This window comes from Corapipo altera, unplaced genomic scaffold (genome assembly GCF_003945725.1).
Source record: "Corapipo altera isolate COAL_440 unplaced genomic scaffold, ASM394572v1 64, whole genome shotgun sequence".
Lineage (NCBI taxonomy): Eukaryota > Metazoa > Chordata > Aves > Passeriformes > Pipridae > Corapipo > Corapipo altera.
Window position 1 is genome coordinate 8,679,086 of NW_020884893.1, and position 20,579 is coordinate 8,699,664.

General features: G+C 47.7%; 1 protein-coding gene across 5 annotated transcripts in view; it reads right to left on the minus strand.

The window, feature by feature from the left end:
- MYT1 (myelin transcription factor 1) overlaps nt 1–20,579 on the minus strand; it is a 66,518-nt gene that overhangs the window by 20,540 nt on the left and 25,399 nt on the right. For 4 of the 5 annotated variants that reach the window (XM_027646180.1, XM_027646179.1, XM_027646183.1 and 1 more), the window contains exons 3-12: nt 15,379–15,433; nt 13,460–13,490; nt 10,105–10,167; nt 9,093–9,340; nt 7,284–8,156; nt 6,521–6,655; nt 5,032–5,122; nt 4,411–4,524; nt 2,752–2,966; nt 1–206 (exon numbers count right to left, since the gene is read on the minus strand). In XM_027646180.1, the coding sequence (XP_027501981.1) occupies nt 1–206; nt 2,752–2,966; nt 4,411–4,524; nt 5,032–5,122; nt 6,521–6,655; nt 7,284–8,156; nt 9,093–9,340; nt 10,105–10,167; nt 13,460–13,490; nt 15,379–15,433 (2,031 nt within the window). The remainder of the gene's footprint in view (nt 207–2,751; nt 2,967–4,410; nt 4,525–5,031; nt 5,123–6,520; nt 6,656–7,283; nt 8,157–9,092; nt 9,341–10,104; nt 10,168–13,459; nt 13,491–15,378; nt 15,434–20,579) is intronic. The other variant, XM_027646181.1, reaches the window with a different exon arrangement.

A 20,579-nucleotide genomic window follows, 5' to 3' on the forward strand; every position in this document is an offset into this window, starting at 1 on the left:
CTTGCCAGGGGCCTCTTGCTGCTTGGTGCTGAGATTCTCAGGCATCTCCCAGCAGCGGGTGGAGAGGTTGAGGATGGCAGTGGCAGCCATGTGCGCAGCCTCAGCGTCGTGGGAGTAGTCGAAGCCTGTGGAGGAAGATGAAGTGCTCTTCACGTAACTGCTGGAGGGGCTGTGGCTGGGGGAAGAGGCCTTTGGAAAAGGTTTGGCTGGAATAAAAAGAGAAGGAACAACACAAGGCTAATGTATAACCGGCACGGGCAGCAGAGAGAGGTTAAGTCAGTCTGACACAGTTAATGTATTCACAAGTTCCTGGGGTTATTCCCAATCCAAGGGCTGGTTTGTTGCCCGAGATGTGCAACAGGAGCAATGCTGGCTGCAGCTTGTGCAATGGTCTCTTGGTGTGAAAGGTTAATTCATTAACTGACTCTGCCATCAATACCCAAAACACAAGTGCTTTTCTTCATTAGAGCTACTCCTCGGTGGAAGAAGCTAAAGGAGAAGGCCTAGAAAAGCTTCCTGGTTCTTTTTCTTGTCCTCTGTATGTCCATAATTTATCTGCAGAGCTGTCTTATGGGGAGATTTCTAGTAGCATGTTTGAAAACATAAAATTTAAAAAAATTACATTATTAGAAAAACCATGGTAATAAAATATGAGCTTCCAAGGATAACACGGTGAAATACAGATTTCCTGACAGCTGACATATCATTTAAATATGCCTGAATAACTGTATTTATTATACAGCTGCCACTCTGTTACTGTATGTCACAGCAGCAGCAGTGCCAACCTGGAAATGCAATTTCTCTTCACACCCTATGAAATGAAAGTGAGTATTTCTCAGGGTGAATGCACAATAAAACTTTCCCTAATAATAAATAATAATTTGCTATTAATAAGACTTGAACCTGGTCCCATTCATGGGGGGACCTGACCCACACAGAGTCCCTCTAAGTCAGTAGTTTAAGTGGGTGCAAACAGGGGATCATCTGATTTAGAACAGTCTCAGGATTGCATTCTGAATCAATTACCAAAATCTCCAAATCCTGAATTCATTCCACTGTGCCCTTTCTGGGGGAAATCACCCCCCCTTTAGGGGGAGTCTCATCCAGGGAAGACTCCTAAGCTTTGACCTGATGATGGCAAAGCAAAGACAACCTCTGTTGATGCAGCTATGGAGCAAAGTGATTTCATTATTCCCATTATGAACTTGTAATATAAGACACTATAAAATACTAATCTTCCCCAGCACCGCTTTCTTCCTCATTGCGTGCGTATATAATGCATATTGACATTAATGGGAGTTATGCACACACATGCAGGGGAATATAAATCCCTCTGGATGAAGATCTCTTTAAAATAAGTTCTCAGTGAAAGGAGCAGATTTCCCCGCTATGATTGGCAATCATATTCATCCTGTCGCTTTGATTAACTCATTGGAGGTTTGCCCGAATGGTTATTCTCGTGTCTGGCTGCTTGTTTTCCCGTCCAGTTTAATCCATGTCTTTGTGGTGGGGTGTGGGGTATCCGCCCTCCCAACCTGACAGTATCCAGGATCGGGAGATGCCAATTTCAATTTCACACCGTGGGCTCAGCCATGCTTTTCCATTTCATAAGTATTTCTACCACTAATAGACTCGCAATCAGCAAATTAGTGAAATAAGTGATGAGAAAAAATAGAAAGGATTATCCTAGTGGGTCTGCTGGAATTATTTTTGTCAGTACAATTACCCTGAAAATTCTTTGCTAATATTGCAAATAACACAATCTATTCAACAAGAGAATCACTTGTGCTGGGAAACAAATTACTTTTCCATCAGCCCTAACCCAGGATGACAGTGGCAGTTGTGCTCTCTGGCCTCCATCCAATTTCATTGTCTGATCCTGTACAGATTTAGTACTGTAATAAAGGGAGCTCCCATTGTAGTGCAACAACCAGGATGCTTTCAAGTATGAGCACTTTTTTACAGAGCAGCTGCATCAGGATTAAACAGGATTGTGGAAGTGGGATTAGCCAGACAGAAAGCCCTCTTGAGGCTGCTGACTTCTGCAAACTGGGCTCCTAAATCTTTTTTTTTTTCTCCCTCAGAAAGATGTCCTCAGGTACATGGCTGGTGTCAAAGGGAAGGGGGAGGTTTAACACATTTGCCCAGGCTGTCTCCCCATGCAGTGTCCCTCCTGCCCTCAACAGCCCAGCTCCTCAGGGTTTATTTATCCATTTCGTTTTCACCCACAGTGTTATAACCAGTGCAGGGTCCTCAGAACAGAGCAGAGGTGGGTGGCTACGACAGGAGAGAGCTGGAAGATAGAGGTGGGTGATCGATAGGTAGCAGAGCTGGAGAGCAGAGCACGGCAGGAAAGACAAATGGGTGGAATGGGTCATATATAAGATGGAAGAGAAGAAAACTGTAATCCATTTAGCTAGATGAGGAAAGACAGATCAATAGATACGAGCTGCAAAGCAATGGGGACCATCTGAGGACAGCTGTGTAACTTCTCCCGTCTCGAGACATCACTGAGATTAATGTTCATACTACAGTTCTTCCAAAAGCTGAGGCCAAAGCAACTCTCCTCCAAGCAAAGTTTTACCAGCAGCCATGGGCTCCTCTCATCGCAGCCTCCCCATCCCAGGAGGGATCCAGCAGTTCAGCCCCAAGCCTCTCCCACCACCCCAAAGCCACAATCCCAAGAGCCTCACAATGTGCTGACGAAGTCAGAAAATGCAGAAACCCAGCCCATCCCTGCTCCCAACTTACATTTAAAGGCTTTAGGTGAGGTTTCGCTAGTCTGAATCTTTGGGGCAAGCATGCGTTTGCCAAAAACCTGAGCATCAAAACTTGCATAATCGAAGGTGACCTTGGAGTACTTCTCCAGCTCCTTGGCCAGGTTGGCCCGTGGGGTTGCTGGGACCATGTTGGGCCGGTAGCTTCCATACTGAGGGATCTCCAGTTGCTTCACAAAGCACATAGGCCTGAGGATGAAACAATGAGCAGCAGTTATTTCTCCTTTCCTTGGTGAGGTGACTGTTGGGAGGGGACTAGATGTGATGGGGATGTGTAGCTGCACCTTGTTCCCGAGGGCTTGCTGGACATGAGGAGGCAGCAACAGCCCTTTTGCTCTCCCTCAGCAAGTCTGCACCTGGTTTGGATCTCTTAGATTCCAATTTTATTTTTTCATCCTTTTTTTTTCTTTTTTTTCCCTCTTTTTTAAACAAAACACCGAGGTGTCAATCTCATCCAAAACAGTGGTCCTGCCTGTTGCTGTGGCATGACAGCATTTTCCAACACAGCACAGGAACGGGTCTCACTCACTCATGGGACCCATGACACAGGGTGGCACACAAAGGCATGAGGACCCCAGTTCAGCTCCACTCCCCACTGCAGGTTCACTGCAGAGGCACCAGGGCCTCTCCCCTGCCTGCAGTCCTTCCTAGAGCCCCGCTTCGGCGGGGCTGCCTATCATGAATCAATTTGTCTTGCATATAAATTGTATATAAATGGCCTATTGTTATTCTCCTTCCTGTGACCTCTTTCCACCAGTGAGTCCTCAGAGCGGGAGCTCCTTGGAGCGTGGACCGTCCTCGTGATGCGCTCAGAGCGCTCTGCGCCCGGCGCAGGCTCCGCTGCAAATAAATAAGTAATCGCCCTAAATGGCCTTTCCAAAGCACCGAGTGCTGGTGCACCAGGGTGCTCAGCAGTCCTGGGGAGCAAATAAATAAATTAATCAGAGCTCGATGCCTTTGTGGGAGTGCTGCTCGGGGCTCGCACCACGGTTTTTATCCCGCTCTTGCTGCAAAATAACAAACCATATTACGATCCATCTGTAGCCTCATGAATCACATCAGCTGCGGAAGCCAGCATCTATCAGGGACATCCTTAATGTGAGGCAGGCCTTTCTCCCGGGAAGATAGAGATGGGTGAAATATCAAAACAAATGTGATTGGTTTGGGAATGAGTGGCAGGTTCTTCTCCTCTGAACTGCGTGGGCTAAGGAAGAAAAGCAGGTGGACTTACACGCAACTGCCATGGAGTGATTTGTTTGTAGGCTAAATCTCCTCCTCCCCCTCCCTGAGTCCACCCTACTTATAATGCTAATATAATAGCCATCACTGGCTGGCAGTTTGTGCTGCAGAGCAATCGGCACAAGTGCCTTCTGCTGCACTGGTAAAACCCTTTGGCCTGTAGCCTCAGCATTAATTGACGCTACAGAAGCAATTCATTGTCCTCAATGCTCTCCCTGGGACCATCAATTAAATATCTCCCCACCTTGGCGAGACCTATGATCATAATAACAGGACTCAGCAGTATCAAGATACAGCTGGAGGGAGCTGTGACGGCCGCTCCTGGGAGCGTGGCCTGGCAGGGAGGGCTGGGGCAGCACAGGGACACGGTGCTGGGCTTTGCTCTCCTGCTTACCTGAGTATTCGGTCAGAGTTGGAGCTGGTCTTCGAAGGATCACCAGACTGGGTTTGTTGCTTTTCATGTGATTTGGCTAATTTTTCAGCAGCAGCAATGGGGCACCCAGATAAACTGTGGGAGTTGGGTTTGTTTGTTTGTTTTTTGGAAAGAAGATAAAAAAAGAGAAAAGGAAACCAAGCATGAGGAATGAGCATGAAAACCTTCATTTCAGGGACCCAGAGCTACACTAAGCCCATGAGAAACATTTGCTTCTTACACACTGAATGAGTAATGAGACAATCTCACCTTGCACCTGCAATCACATTAACATAGAATCATGATTTATAGAAAGGTTTGGCTTGGAAAGGACCTTAAAGCTCAATTAGTTCCAACCCCCTGCCATGGGCAGGGACACCTTGCACTATCCCAGGTTGCTCCAGGCCCTGTCCAGCCTGGCCTTGGACGCTTCCAGGGATGGGGCATCCACAGCTTCTCTGGGCAACCTGTGCCAGGGCCTCACCACCCTCTCAGGGAAGAATTTCTTCCTAGTATCCAATCTAACCCTGTGCTCTGGCAGGGGGAAGCCATTCCCTCTTGTCCTGTCACTGTGCCCTTATAAGAAGAAGCCAAAGCCGGTACCTCCTGTGCGTGTTGCGGTTGCTGTTGACGTGACCCTGTCCTGTGCAGCCTGGGGTGGGGCATTTCAACACGTTCTCGTGCATCGCCAAGACTTCAGAGCAAGAAGGGGAAGGGGAGAGGGGAAGGGAAACAAAAACAACTTAATAAAAATCAGAGAGAAGGAAAAAAAAAAAAAAGACAAAACCATCAAGCCTTGTACGCTGGTTTCCTAGAAATCAGGGAAGGTGAAATGCTGTAATTAGAATTTGCGGAGGAAAAAAAAAAAGATTTTCAAGGCAGCAGCACTCAGGTCAGCACTAGATTAGCATCTCTACACATAGCCTGGGCTTTCTCCTCATTTGTTGATTGCAATCCAGTTTCCCCCATCTAGCCCCTCCTGCCCACCTGCCTTTTGGAACAAGTTCTCCGGATTTCAGGTAGTTTTAAGTGATTGAAGTTGTATCTCTGCTTTTATCCTTAGGACTGGTCTTTGTTAGATTTTTTTTTTCTAAATTTTAATCTTCAGGATTATTGCTTCCTGCAGCGCTGACCTTAGAAGTAAAGAAAATAATTTGATCTGCAAGCTTTTGCAAAGCACACAGCTTGTGTTAGTTACTTATTAATATTTTTTCTCGCATTCCAGCCTGTGGAGATAGCTGTACTTTCTCCTTGTTTCCTGTAGTTCTGTGTTTATGGCAGGTCTGCAACCTTTGAAACTACTGATAAGGAAGGGCTCCTTTTTTTTTTTTTTTTCTTGTGGTCTATTATGCCATTTTCATAAACATGCAACCTTGATTTTTATGTATCTGTGCAGGGAAAGCTATTTAGGGTGCTGGTAGAGAGGCAGAAATAAAATATCTCTCTATGCATATACAAAAATCTGCTATGATGATGATAAATATTTTCTGCAGAATAGGTGAATCTTGATATATCACCTTGTGAATTTTACAGTGATAAGAGCACAGAAGAAGACTCAGCTATCCTGTACATCCTGAATGACTCCTTTCCCGTATGTCCACATGTTTGGATGGAAAGGAAGAATAATATCCCCTCCTTCCCAACAAGATATCCCATATAGGGAATAACATGCGACTTTCAGCGTAAAGATGGGCACTGATTAACACACTCCTGGAGGTGGGCAGGCGTTTTTAAAGCCCCCCTTGATTTTCAGAGAAGGGACCTCGTTCTCCACAGGATGGTGCTAAAAATCTTTAAGAAGGGCAGGACTTCCAAGCAAATCTCCATCATGTTTCCTGTAAGTAGCAATAACACTTTGGTGGATAGTAGCATCCAGGATCAACCTGGAAAAGCACCGTCCCACGCCAAAAACTCTGTTATACTCCAAGGAATAACATCAGGCTTGTGCTAGAGATTCAACCATAAAACTCACATCGTTTGGGATTATCTGGAGAGCTTTGAGGCAGCGCTACCCATCAGATGTGAAATTCCCCCTAGGAAATAAGATCTCAGAGTAATTTAAGCAGCCCTTGTTATCCCGCCATGTACTCACTCTCGGGGGGGATCCTGTCTTTGTGCGGGCAGCCGGAGAGGCTGCGGTGGTGAGGGTAAAGCCCCGTGACGTGGCCGGTCCCGTCACAACCAGGAGTCGGACATTTGATTTCTCGCTTCTCGGGTCTCGAAGGATCTGAGGATTGTGGGGAAAGGGCAGTGGGGAGCAGTTTAGTGGATTTGGAGGGGAAGAGGTGGAAAGGAGACAAAAGATTGCTGAGGGTGATTCCCCTACCACTTTTGCAGTCAAACAGAGAGAGACTCTGGGTTTGGAAGTTTTTTCCTGGAGGTGGAATTGTAACGCCGGAAGTTTCAAAAATTGGAATCAGTAAAGTAATTTGAGGGAGAAACCCAGTTTGGAGCATGGAGCAACTCACAGTGACTGGGCAGGCAGCCAGCTCAGTGCCAGAGGATGCCAAAGCCCCTGCCCCTCATGTTCCTGTGGCCAGACTCCTATCTCTGCTTTAAAACCCCCTTGTGTTTTAAACCAGCCCTGCAGCTCAGACTCAGATTTTCAAGGCCAATGGACAATTTAGCCAAGCAATTCCTCTGCTGAGAGGAAGGATGGTGTAGGGCACATTATCATTTTGTGCATTCACTGTTGACCTCTAGGATGTCCCCATCCCTCTGGGCATTGAGGATTTGTGGCTAAATTCTCCCAGCGGGCTGTGAGCTCCCCCACCATCAGCCTGATTATCACAGGGTGCTGAGCAGGCAAGTTCACCTCTTTTATTGGGAAAGGAAGGAGAGGCTTGCCCCTGTACCTTTGCCGTAGTAGCTCTTTCGGATGCTGTCCAGCGGTTTGCTCTGTTTGTCATCCACCTGGAAGTGCTTCACGTGTTCTCCTGGCAGCCGGCTGGGCTCCCGCACGATTTTCACCTGCTCAGCTTTCAGCGCGATGGCTTGTTCCAGCAGCCCCAGGTTCCCCCTCGTCATCATGTCGTACATCTCTGACTCGTCGGTCACGGCTGATTTCTGGGACCGGGCGTCGTCGTCCTTGTCATCGTCCGACCGGACCTCCACGATGACCGAGTACTCGGGCTTCGGGCTGAACTGCCCTTCACAGTGGCTTTTCTGGGTGTCCTGAGAAGTGTGAGGAGCTTCTTCACAGATCACTTCAGGAGCCATCTCCTCCTCCTCCTCTTCATCCTCGTCTTCTTCCTCTTCTTCCTCCTCCTCATCATCCTCCTCCTCCTCTTCCTCCTCATCATCATCCTCTTCCTCCTCCTCCTCATCCTCTTCTTCTGCCTCAGCCTTCTCCAGTTTACAGGACTCTTCACAAGTGGCATCATCCCTGTGCTCCGGACACAACTCACTGCTGCGCTCGCTGGTGACCTCGATGACCTCCTCTGCATCCTCTGTCTGGATGATGATCTCCTTGTCGCACTCCTCCTCCACCAGCTCCTCTCCCGCATCCTCATGGACCAAGTGCACGACGTCAGATGGCGGTTTGGAGACCTGCAGCTCCGCTTCGGGCAGCTGCCCCTCAATGGCGAGGGTTTCCTCCGCTATTTGGCCCAGGTTTAGGAGGGAGTTGGCGATTATTTCTTGGTAGCTGCTGTAGTTGGCCTTGCTGGGCCCAGACGTACTTGATGCCGTGTTTTGTCCATAATGGGTTGGTTTTGCTGGGCTTCTCTCTGAGGAGGGGGGAAAGAAGGAATAGAAAGAAAAAGGGAGAAAGAAAGAAAAGACAAAAAAGAACAAAAAAAAAAAGGAGGAAAAGAAGAAAGGGGGGAAAAGAAGGAAGGGAAGGAAAAAGAGGAGAAAAGAGGAAAGGTGAGAAGGGAGGAAAGAGGGAATGAGGAAAGGGGGAAAGACGAAAGGGGGGCAAAAAAAAAGGGAGAAAAAAAGAAAGGGGAAAAAGAAAGGAGGAAAACAAAGCAATTATGTAAACTCATAAACATTTCTTTTATTGTATTTAAACTTATCTGAAACCAGAGCCTGGCTGTTCTACCCCTGGAGCGGCCTAATTTATTGCATTTGAGGATGGCAGCTAGAAAGAGAATTTCCACATAGAAGGGAAATCGTGGGGGTTCAGATTTGCCATATTCCCAGCTCTTTCTACCCTCTCTCACACACACCCCCATCAGCAGCCATCTCACCCCCCTGCTTCCAGTGCTCCCCAGACCAGGGCTCCAAAGCAGTGAGCAAGACATTGTCAGGACCCTCGCTGAAGACCCATCTCCTTTGCTGGTCACTTCTCCTCTTGGATAGCAGCAGGATGCAGCCAGGGTCATGAATCCTGCTGAGTCCCTCTCAGCACCAGTGTGAGACCCCGGCTGCCTTCCCCGCTACCACCCGAGCCACACAGCAAGTTCCTCTTTGCTTTCCATGTGTCTTTCCCCAGGGAGCATCCCTGGTGGAAAAGCTCTCATTTTTATGACGCTGGAGGCAATCGGTGTGTGTCCCCTCTCAGCTTAAGCAGAGCTTTGCTGTGGTGCTTCCACCTAGTGCAATAATTGAAGGACTCATCCTGTACATAATTCAGAGGAGCTATAACTCCTGGTTGTTAACACTCCCTGCCCTTTCTTCATCTGCAGAACACAGCTCTGCAATCAATAATGATAAAGCACCTTCTGCCTGCTCGGGGCTGCGGGTCTCCTCCTGCTCCATCGCCTCCGCCTCATCCTCCTCCAGCATCCCCTCTGACTCATCGGAGCCAGACTCCTCCTTTGCCTCGGCCTCCTCGCTGCCGTCGCTGTCGACGTTGTAGCCTTCATCCAAGGCCAGTTTGAGCGGGTGGGATTTTCTCTTCGACACCAGATGTTCGGCCTCCGCATCCTGAAGTTTCCTCTTCTTTGCGAGAGGGCAGCTTTGTAAACTGCAGATGGGGTCAAGGAGCAGAGAGAAGGCATTGCCAAGTGAGAAAGGTCTGGTTGCCTCATTCCAACTGGTTAGGCAAAGGCAAGAGGGACAAATACACAAATAGTACCAAAAAGAACATCCAATAGCCCAGATTTTTTAGCTGTTTAAACCCTGCGTGGCCAGATTTGCTCTCAGACCATGACTTTGTGCTACTACATCAACTTTTTTTCAGAAATGAGAGCACAGATGCTGGGATGCAGCTTCCTTGCAGTTGTTGTCCAGGGAGCAGCAGGATCAGCAGCTCCCAGCACCACTGTTGGTGATGGGCATCAGGACCATGAAACCAGGCAGGGGATGCAGAACTGGCCCCTGGGGCTCGTCCACCAACTGCTCCAATTTCACCATTATAGGGTGATGATAACCATCAGTTAAGGCATGGCCTCAAAGGCAGCCTGTGTTCTTTTTTCCCCTCCCCGTCCATAGAGACACTGAGCAGACCAAAATCTCTGCCTGTCAGCAGCTCCCACCAACCCCTGGCACCTGAGTCAGGTACTTCTGCCATGTTTTGGGGTCTGTAGGAAGGCTGCTGTCAGCCTGGAGAGACAGACCTCCCCAGAATCCCTTGGGGACTGATGGAGAGACAGAAACCAGCTCTCTAGTGGGCAGATTTGGGACAGACAAGTTGGGTTGCTGCTCTAAATCAGATTTTCTCCAGTGAACCTCTGCGTTTGGGTTTCTTGCTCACAGTTTTCCACTCCACTACCTCCAATGCAGCCTCACCTTCTGTGTCTCGCGTACTTCCCACGGATGTGTCCTGAGCCATTACAGCCTGGGGTTGGACAGCTTGAGAGGGAAACAAGCAAAACATCAAGAACAGCAATAGGACTTGGGGAATTACTGTTTAATTAGAAGTGTATAAACTACGGTCAGTTAAACAGGTCCTGTGCCCAAGGAACAAAATAACTGCAAACGGGAAGATAATTTCCCTCAAATGGTTCAGTTTGTCCCTTTGAATTCCAAGGGAGGAGGGCAGGAGAGCAGGCTTGCAGTTTGCTAAAAATTAATGAAATTACTCACCCCATTTAATTAGATGAATGGGTTCACTATAGTTTTATGAGTATGTTTAATTAAAGATTTGCGTGTATAACAGCAAGCTTTTAAAGGCAGACAGCTACTGCACTCTGCCTCCCCGCTGCCACTCCAGTTTTCTTTTTCTCAGGAGGAAAACACAGGGTTTTTCCTTATTTGGTGGCTTATCAGGAAACTGGAGTTCCTTACAGCAAGAAATGGGTGGCTTTTAGAAAAGTAGGTCAAGGAGGTTTTTGGCAGAGCACTTTGGGTGAAGATCACCGGGACTAAAATCCTTAAAAGCACCTCAGAGCCCCACTTTTGGAGGGATGAACGGGATTTAGGTGACCAGATCTCCCAAATCCCTGCATTTTTTTTGCCCTGCTGCTCTGCAGAAGAGGATGAGTTAAAGACTTGCAGGGAGCTCTGAGCCACACTCTCAGCCACTGCTGCCTTCGCTTGAGCATCCCTCAGCACGGGACCACGCGCCTTCCCTGCAGGGGTAATTAGTCCCAGCTTCAGGAGCTGTAAGGGCTCCAGATAAGAAGCATTAAAGCAAACATTTTCTGGCAAAACCAGATTATGGCATTGATTATAGGATGCCCAAGTGACTTGCCTGATGTCTGAGGAATTCTGGAGTCGTGTAGGATTAATAACCTCATTTAGCACTGTATCACCCTCAGCCCAGGAAGTTGGAAGCACTAATGAAATCTCTCGATGACAGTGCAAAGGGAGAAGGCATCACCAGCCCAGAGGGGATCTGGCCAGCCTGTTATTCTTAGAGTAAAAAACACGGGACAACATTAAATAGTACCAAGTGCCAAGTCAGGTTTTAGGGACTCGGAATTTCTGCTCTCAGCAGAGAGCTCAGCCCTTGCAAAAAGCTGAGGACACGGAAGGTCTGACTGCACTAATGGGTATAGCAGCTCTGGGGGCACTGGTGGGTTATTAATGGTTCAACTCCCCACAATACAAGTCAGATTGCTGTGTTCAAAGAATATAATTCGACCCAAAAGCAGGACAGAAAAGGGCTGCTGCACTGTCAGGAGAGGAGGAATCCTTCCTCCAGGGAGACCAGCTTGATTTAGGTTAGCAAAGCTGATGCTGAGAGGGCAAATGGTGGCAGCACATCCACTAAGGGGACACAGCTTTCTGGCTGGGTGGAAGCTGCACCTCCTGGCTCCTCCAAGTCCTCCTTCCTGCTGCCCCCTTTGCTTGTGGCCTGGTTTGAAGCATTCTCCAATGCCTTCATTTGGGGGATGGGTCCCAGCTCTTTTGGCATCCACACACAGCCCAAGCCCCATCACACCCAGGGTCTGGCCTGGCAGTGTGGTGTCCCTTTCTCCAGCAGAACATTCGAGATCAGACAGAAAAAGATCTCATCCCACTAACATGTGCAACTGGAAGAGGGAGCTCCTCCCTTTGCTGCTCATGATCTAAAAGTCTATTTAATTTTAATTGCCCTCAGTCCTGACTGAGGCTGCTGTGTCCCGAGCAGCCCCAGACACGCTTCCAGTGACTGCACACCAAGAGACAGAGCAGTGTTTATGTCACCAGTGACTTGCCTGAAAAAGGCTTATTCGGTGGGAAACAAGAGCAGCTCTGATGAAGATGTTACAGGCTTTTATAAGTTTCCCTGTATCAATTAAAGCTAATTATCCCCCACCCCATTTTTGATGTGGTGAAACGAAGCCTGAAATAAAAAGTACATAGGAAAGAGCCAAGTGGTTCAGCATCGAGGTTTGCCAAGGCAGGTGCCGATTTGGGATGTTTCTGGCTTCAGTGTGTTAATTTAATGCCTTTAAAAAGCACCAGCACAGAGGTGATGCTCGACATGCTCTGGGCCAGGTTTTCCCTCCCCTCTCTCCTTTGGGGAGGTTTCGTGTATTTTGGCAGGAGTCCCAAAAGGGGAAAGGAGCTTCGAGGTCTATTAGAGCTGCTCTCCATCTCTCGAAAGCCACCACACCGACCAGCTCTCCCCCTCTCTCCAGCCTTCATCTGCTTGACAAAAGGGCTTCTTATTGTTATGCAGACGATGCCCTGCTTCCAATTAGTCGATTAATCGTCCAGTTATTCAGGCAATTAGGTGACAGCTGCAGAGATGGCTTTGTGGAGCACTCTGTCCTGCCCCTTAGATATGTCACCTGCTCCAATTACCACCTCCACTCAAGTGTTCAGCAATAAAAGTTGGAGAAGGGGCATGCCCACCTCTCACTCCTCCCGGCTCTCCAGCGCAATAGGAGAGTGGAGGAGCAGAAATGCTCTGAAATTGGGTTGGTTAAGGTCCAATTACTCTTTGACACACACGGTTTTCTAAGGAAGGCTGCTAGGAGAGGCAGCCCCTGCTATTAGTGCCTGTCCAGGTTAAAGACTCCTACCTCTTGCAAAAGCCCTTGTGAAAGGTTTAATGGGAGCTTAGAGGTGGGGGAGGCTGTTATATCTATTAAGAAGCTCTGTGGGGCTGCAGAGGCTCCACTCCTGCTCTTTTGGCTGCTGCTGTTGGCAAGCCAACACTGCTAAATTAGTGACAACAGGACCTCAGTGGCTGAACAGAGGACATGGGGCCAAAGGAGGAGCATCTGGCATGAGAAGAGATGTGACACTATATTGTTTGGAGGGAGTAAGAGGTTGTAAAATATGTGGAAAAGAAACTACGGTTAGTTGGTTAGTAGGATGTTGTCCCTAATGATCCTGGAATAAAAAACAGGGGCATTAGATTTTGCTGGGGTTTAGGTGTGGGATTGGACAGAGGGTGGCTTCAGTCTAATGTGACCCTTTCCAGAGCTCCTATTTTCTTCGTTTGTGAAGCCTAGCCATGATGATGTGATTTTCATCCCTTTAAGTCTTGTGGTTCCTGGCATGTTTTATCAAGTGGTACCCATAAGACTTGGACACAACAAGGTGCCCGCCGATATAAGCCCCCCAGCAAGACCTCCACCCCACTAGTCCCACAGGTTTGCTCCCCACACACAAATTCCCAAGCTGAGGGGCTTATCCCAAGCCAGTCCCACCATGTGCCCCCCTCCACCCCCCCCCTTCCCCCGCCGAGGAGGAGCAGGGTCCTTACCTCACCTCCTGGCCGATGAGCTCCGTGGGCACTGGGCAAGGGGGCAGATGCAGCAATGGAAACAAACACAGGTCAAACACACAATAGGGGTGCCCGGCCCCACCCCCGAGACATCCCCCTTCTCCAGGGGAAACTCTCCTGCCTGCAGCTCGTTTCTATTGCCTTCTCGGGCATCCCATTTAGGAGAGGAAGGGAAAATCTCTCCTGCTGTCTTTTACTGCATGCCAGCCTGTAGTAAATCATAATCCTCCCCTGTAAATCCTCATATCTGTGCTTATTTTCAAGCATGTGAGTGCACGTTTGCAGCTTCAGGGACCACCTCTCTTCTCTGAATGCAGATAACTTTGAACTCATGACTTTGGAGCTATACTGACATACCTGTAACTCAAACAAGTTTAAGTTAAGTTTTCTCGTGCCTTCTTCTCTACATTTGCCCTTAAAATCTGCTCATCAATTTCTTTTTCCACAGTTCACAACTGTTTTACTGCAATGGGCATATTCACATCTAAACCACCATTTTTCTCTTCCCCTTGTCACACTGGACTGAGCCCCTACCAATGCTCAGACATATGGTAGGGGATGTGTTACTTGGGGTTTAGGGTAAACAACAGTTTATAGGGGTTTCAGGGATTATTGCCCATTTGTGAATAAGAGGACTTCTCACTGCTCACAGTAACTATATGCAATAACTTCACATCATCATAGCTGAAATCTTACATCCAACCAAGAATCCAAATAATCAGGAGGAAAAAAATCCCTCAACATAAGTTTAAATTCACCCAGGCTAAAAACCATAACACGTTTGCTCAATTTGTTTGAGCTAATTGGGTTTCCTGGGATCCAGCTCCCAGTGGGATGACTCACAAGCTTCAACAAACTGGAGGCAGTGGCAAGTCCCAGGGTGTACATAATAAATTACCTTTTCACGTGGAGAAACCCAGATTCAAGTGTGGGGAAGGCAGGGTGTGAGAAAATAAATAGAATTAGGGGGCTCTCGTTTGCAACCTGAGTGAGCACCTTTGTGTATGTGCAACAAAGCAATAAAATCCAAATATCCAAGCTCGGTTCAACACAACTGGCAGCATCTGGGTTTGAGGTTTTTTTCAAAATATGCAGATGCTGTGAAAAGCAAGGTGAGGACAAAGGAAGGTGGTTCAGCCCTGCTGTAGGATGAAGCTGCAGTCCCTGAAGCCATCACACCTTTCCAGCCTTGTTCATTCCTCACTTCCAGCCAGCTTTGTCATTTGTCAAATCCACAACCATAAAAAGGAACCAAAATAGATAGGCTGGTCTGTAACCATCACACATGGGTGTGGGACCACCTGAGGTGACACCCCGGGCTCTGCCTCGGAGCCCCTCACCTTCTCCCGAAGAGAAAGCGCGCAGAGACCTGCACTTATTTTCCTTTTCCTTTTTTTTTTTTTTTTTAAATCAGAAAATAAACAGCAATCAAGCTTTGCATTAACCAGTCGTTTGTCCCCCCATCCCTGCCAGGGGACAGCCCGTTTGCTTCTCCAACATGAGCTACTTCTGCCAGGCTCTCTCAGATGTGAGACTTCAAAGCCGCTGGCAGAGTGAGCATGATGAAAGCCCTGGGAGCTGATCTGAAGCTCCAGTGATTGCCATCCCCTACAGCAAAGCATGCACGGGGGCTTTTTTTTTTTTTTAATTTGCTTGTTATTTTCCTTCTTCTGGGTGTAGAGGATGAGGGTTAAATATCATAAGGACCTATATAGGTTTGTGGTTGGGAGTTTTGCAGGATTTTTAGAAAAATTTCAGCGAGGTTGGGAGCAGGGAGCAGTGAGCATGACTTAGAGACTTAAGCCTAGACCTGAAAAATCAAAGCCTATTTGGAACAAGCAAAGTGCAGGGAGCTCAGGACTGTACAGCCTGGTGCTGTGGGATAACCAGCTGCTCACCTCTGACAGACTTGGATCGCGTGCGTGCTCTCTTATCGTCATTTTCTAAACTCATCTGCAACGGAAAGAAAAAAATCATCACTGAAAGAGAGCAAGAAAATTATCATTAAAGGACAATCTTGCATGTGCTTATTGCTTTGTGTAAATACCTCAGCAGCAGGGAAAGCTTTCCCGTATTTTTGAGATGGAGGTTTCTTGCTTTGATGCAATTGTTCAACGCACTGTGCCCAAACTTAGCAAGTTTAAATTTATTTCCACATCCCAGGACACAGGAAGGACCCTCTGTTTGTTAAGTACCACAGAGGGACAGACACCCAGATGTGATGCTCAGTGATGGAGAACAGCTGTGCCTGAGATTGCACTTGTTAAGGGCAGAACTGATTTCTCTGGGTTTACATCACAGAAGTGCTCTGAGCACCCCAGTGGAATGCCAGCATGTATTCAGAAATCTCTGAATGTGTGTCCGAGGTGGTCTCCTGCCTGAGAAGGGCAACTTTTTACAAGTGCCCTAAAGAGCAACCTCTCCTCTCTTAAATTTGCCACAAAGAAGGTTGAGTCTAAATAACACCCCCAACGTGGACATCAAACAGGAGGGTCTGCAGGGAACACGAGCATGAATAAGTAACACTGGGGACTTCAAAGTGCTTGATATTAATTAAACATCACCACATACCACAAGGTAGCAGAAGGCTGAAGTGCAGCCACCTCTGGGGTGCAGCACCCAAGCCCTGGTGTCAGGGAGGCTTTGAAATCAGGCAGTGCCTGGAGGTGGGAGCAGGAAAGCAGGGACCTCCAAGGCATGGCAGAAAGACACAGCTGGAATAATATAAATGGGATTTCATTAAAGTTGTCAACAGAGGTGCTGAAGTGGTCAAAGAGCTGTTTTACATCTTGCCCTCGACACAGATGCTCTCTCTGCAGGCAGGAATGTTTGGCAGCAAATGCCAAGGGGAAACAGCAGGACTGGGATGTGAGCAGGGACAGGGATCATAGTCTGGTAGGCTGGGGACAAGACAATTTGGGTTTTACTGCAGTGTTACCACGTGGGACATTTCCTCCTGAGACAACAACAAGGAAAGAGAAAAGTGGGGGAAAGGACCACTTACAAGTAGGATTTGACATAATAAAAACAAATTCACTTTAGAACATCCTCTACAAGGCCCAGTTAGAGAAGGATCCAACCAGCTCCTGGGCCATCCCCAAATGAGGAGGTTCCAGACTAACCCTCCAACACCCCTGAGAGAGCAGGGACACCAGCAGCTGCTCCCCTTGGTCAAGGGGCAGGAAGGGACATACATGCAGAACTCATGCTGCTCTGCTGGCAGCAGGGATGATGCAGGTGTGATATGTGCCACTGCATCCCCACATGCATCTTAAAACTCTTTCTTGATCGATGTGCCAGGGGTCCTCACCCTCAAAGGATGCACTGCTTGGTGCTTTCCCTGAGATTTGGAGGCAGAAAGGAGGAATGGAGGGAGGCTGTTGGGCAGGCAGGGAGAGGAAACCAAGGTCCCCAGCCTGTGGGGCACCACAGTTAAAACCACCTCAGAGAGGAGGGATGAAATTTCTCCGAGTGTCTCTCTCCTTTCCATTGCCACCCTCCAGAAATCCACTGTTAGCATGCGATGATTTATGTGATTTGTTAGATGGGGAGGTTGGAGAGGAAAGGAAAAAAAAATAAAAGAGTGGTGCTGGGGAATCAAAACCTGGAGCAATTTCTGCATCCTGTCAGCATTCAGCTCATGGCACCGCAGAGTTGTGCTCCACGTTTATTACAATCTTCCCAATAACACAGCAGACAATTACTATAATTTGTATTTTTAAAGCCCCGGTTCCCTGCGGACCAATGGCTCACGTTTAAAGTGTGGAGAGGAGCAGGTGTCACAGGGACTTCATTACATTTATGAGCCTTTCAACGTCGGCGTGTGCTGAGCTCGCTCCCTAATGCCGCCGCACGCCGACAATACAACTAATACCTTGGATTGCTGGGAGCCTCCAACCAAAAGGAATTTCAGAGAGGGCTTTTTCTTTCTTCTTTTCCTTTTTCTTTTTTTTTTTTTTTTTTTGACTGATCCCCAGGGAATTGGCACATGTTGGGCTGGTGCCTTGGCAATGTGGGTTTCCTGCAGATCAGTCACTGGAAGTGGCAGAGGAGGTCGGGCTCTGGGAAGGGCAATGGGCATCACCTGCAAGGGGCCAGCCCTGGCCAAAAAAAGAGGTCACAGGGCCAACATGGAAAAGCAAAGCAAAATTTCATTTTTCTTAACCCTGTCCTTCAAGGACAGGCAGGGGGGAAGGGCTCAAGCTGCTTGTCTATAAATGTGGAAGATCTATAAATAAGGGAAATCCAACTTCATGTAACATTTGTCTTCAGGAAATTAGGTATCACTTCCCAGGCTCCTCACTACACCACAGCACCTCAAAGTAATTCCTCCCATTGCCTACCACACCTTTTTCAAGCCAGGATCAAACACCCTGGGAAGACAGGAACACACTTTGTTACCACATGGGCAGTGGGACAGGAGCCACCTAAGACAGGAACAGACACAACCTTGCTCAGGACCAAAGAATGCAAAATCCAAGAAGGCTGCCTTGCCTGACCTACTGTACAAAAAAAACCCAAACCCAAACTCCTAAATTATTGAGAGTTTTCCCCATAGGGAAGACCCCTTTACTTTTTTTAGAGAACTTGTCACAGCCTCACTGCTGTGTATTCATTCCACTTGCATCACAGGCAGGATGGGGTGAGCTCTGCACTCCTAGACAGTTTTCTACCATCAGCTTTCTTTTCTCAGCTTAAATCAACAGCAACAGCATCCTCAAAAATCCCCACTTCCCACTAAAGTGCCAAAACACCAGGAACAAGATCCATTTCAGAGCTTGGCCCCTGCTCCTCCCAGGCAGCTTAAATAACTGGCACAGCCATGACTGCACTTCAGGAGCCTCTGTGCTATCGAGCTCGGATGCAGGAAGGTTACATGAAACCACTGTCCTTTATTGTTGCCTTCTCAGTCAGAAACCCTCTAGACAGACCGTTTTAATGCAGAATTCCAGGTTACACAGTGCATGTTTGCAGTCCTGGAGACCGGTAGGTCTCCTTTTCATTAGGTCTCTCTCTTGTTCACATAACAGCCAGTCTGAGAAGCTGTCTGGATCTCACTCTTATTATTTTAATTCTGAATGAAAACAAAGCAATCCAAGGGGAAACCCGCAAATAAATTATTGCTACCAAATGCCAACCACAGGCATGTTAGTCCAGCTAGAAAATACAGAGGTTTATTCTGCTCCTCCTCTCTTACCAATAGGTTATGTCTAAGATTGAATCAAAATAAGCATCTAGCGAATTTCTTAACCCAGTGCTGCAGGAAAGGACCCTGTGCTGGATCTCAGGGTACTTACTTCAGGATTCAACTCAATGCTCTACCATTGACAATCAGAGTAACCTTGGGAACATCATTTCATCCCTGAGTGCCCCCTTTCCCCCCCTTTTCTCTCTAAAGGGAAGAAATACCCCCTGCACCGCGGCACCATGTGTTTGCCCCACACTAAGGACCTCCCTGACACAACCAGAATACAAGTTATAATGATGATGTGTCAATACTGCAAATATAAGTCAATGAGGTTCAGACAGATAAACCTGAGAAAGAGTTTAACCCACTGTTACAACGTGAATTTTAACAGCCTGATTCTACAGTAAAGGTCTTGTTCTGCTGCCAAGACAGCAATACAGCACGGATCCAAAGTTTGCTTTTATGGAGTACCTACAGGGTTGATATTTTCTTCTTCCTTCTTATCTTAATACACATTTCCTTTCCAATGGGAGACTAAGGGACATAATAGAACATAAACCCACTGGGAGCCCACCATGTGCTGATGCCCAGGTGTGCCTGGGCTTCGACAGCTCTATGCAAATCCGTGTCATTAAGGGCCCTGCTGAAATTCCCCCTGGTCAGCAGTAATACTTTATATGTATTCAAGAGCACCACGGAGCTCAGAGAAAATAGACATGCTGAAAAAGCCTTCAGCTGGACAAAGGGAGGTGAGGATTCAGCGGGAATATTTATTTTACACCAAAAGCAGCAGACTTTCCATCAGTGCTTATTTGTGGACATAGCAAAATGCCAATTGCAAGAAGCTGCATCTGAGCTTTAGAGGGACAGACGGACACACAGAGCCTCTATCTTTAGTTTAAAAAAACCCTAAACTTACATTTGCCTAGCAGCAGAAGGAAAATGATAGAAGAAATGACATTTTTCCTACAGAATTGTTGAAAAGTAGTTTTCTGCTGGGTCCTCCCCATCTTCCAGATCCAAAGAGCCCCTTGATTAACTCCTGAAGGGAAAAGTCAGCAAAACTGCCCTTCAGCTCTCACCAACTGGTGAGGACAGGTTTGAATGGCCTGTTCTGATTTCTTCTTTTTTTTTGAGAGGGGTGAGGGAATATTTCCCCCACCCTACCAGGAATTCCTCCTCCTTGGCTGTTGCAGGCTGAACATGGGCAGAGAGACCTTCAGCTGGGCCTCCAAATTTCTCCCCCTTGCTCTCTGCCAAGTGCCATGGCATCTTTGGTCGCTGTAGAAAATGAAGAGGATCTCATCCTGCTGGAGCTTCTTTAGCTGTGAGTTTTTTAACAAGTAAGGGCCGATGGAGGAAGAAATACCCTTGATCAACAGTGTGCCTCTACTTTTAAAAAAAAAGGCTCAATAGTAGCTCCCAGCTGCTATTTTATAACCACACTCAAAGATTAGGAGGTTTTTTTTTTTTCCTCTTCTTCCTTTAGGGTCTTCCTTGCTGTTTGATTTAAATCCTCCTGACGTTCCACCTATTGTGAGTCCTGTCCTCGGCTGAATAAACTCCTGCCTGCCTTTTGCTTTGACTGCTTCCAGGAAAGGACACCCTGCGCGGTGTTCCCGGGCTTAGAGTCGGGTCGAGGGGGGGGAGGACGTGTGTGATTTTTCCTTGATATGTTTAGACGCAAACCCACAGCTTGTACCCACCTCAAATCCAACACTACAGCTCTGTCACAAACATCCTTCCTGAAGCCGTGCTGTCAGCTTGCATTTGCAGGAAGGGTCCAACCCCCACGGAAAGCACCCGGTGCTGCGAGTGAAACGCAGCCGAGCGCCTCCCGAGCTCCGACACTCTGTGGCGATGGCAGCAGCATCCTCCACACAGCAGCATCCTCCACACAGCAGCATCCTC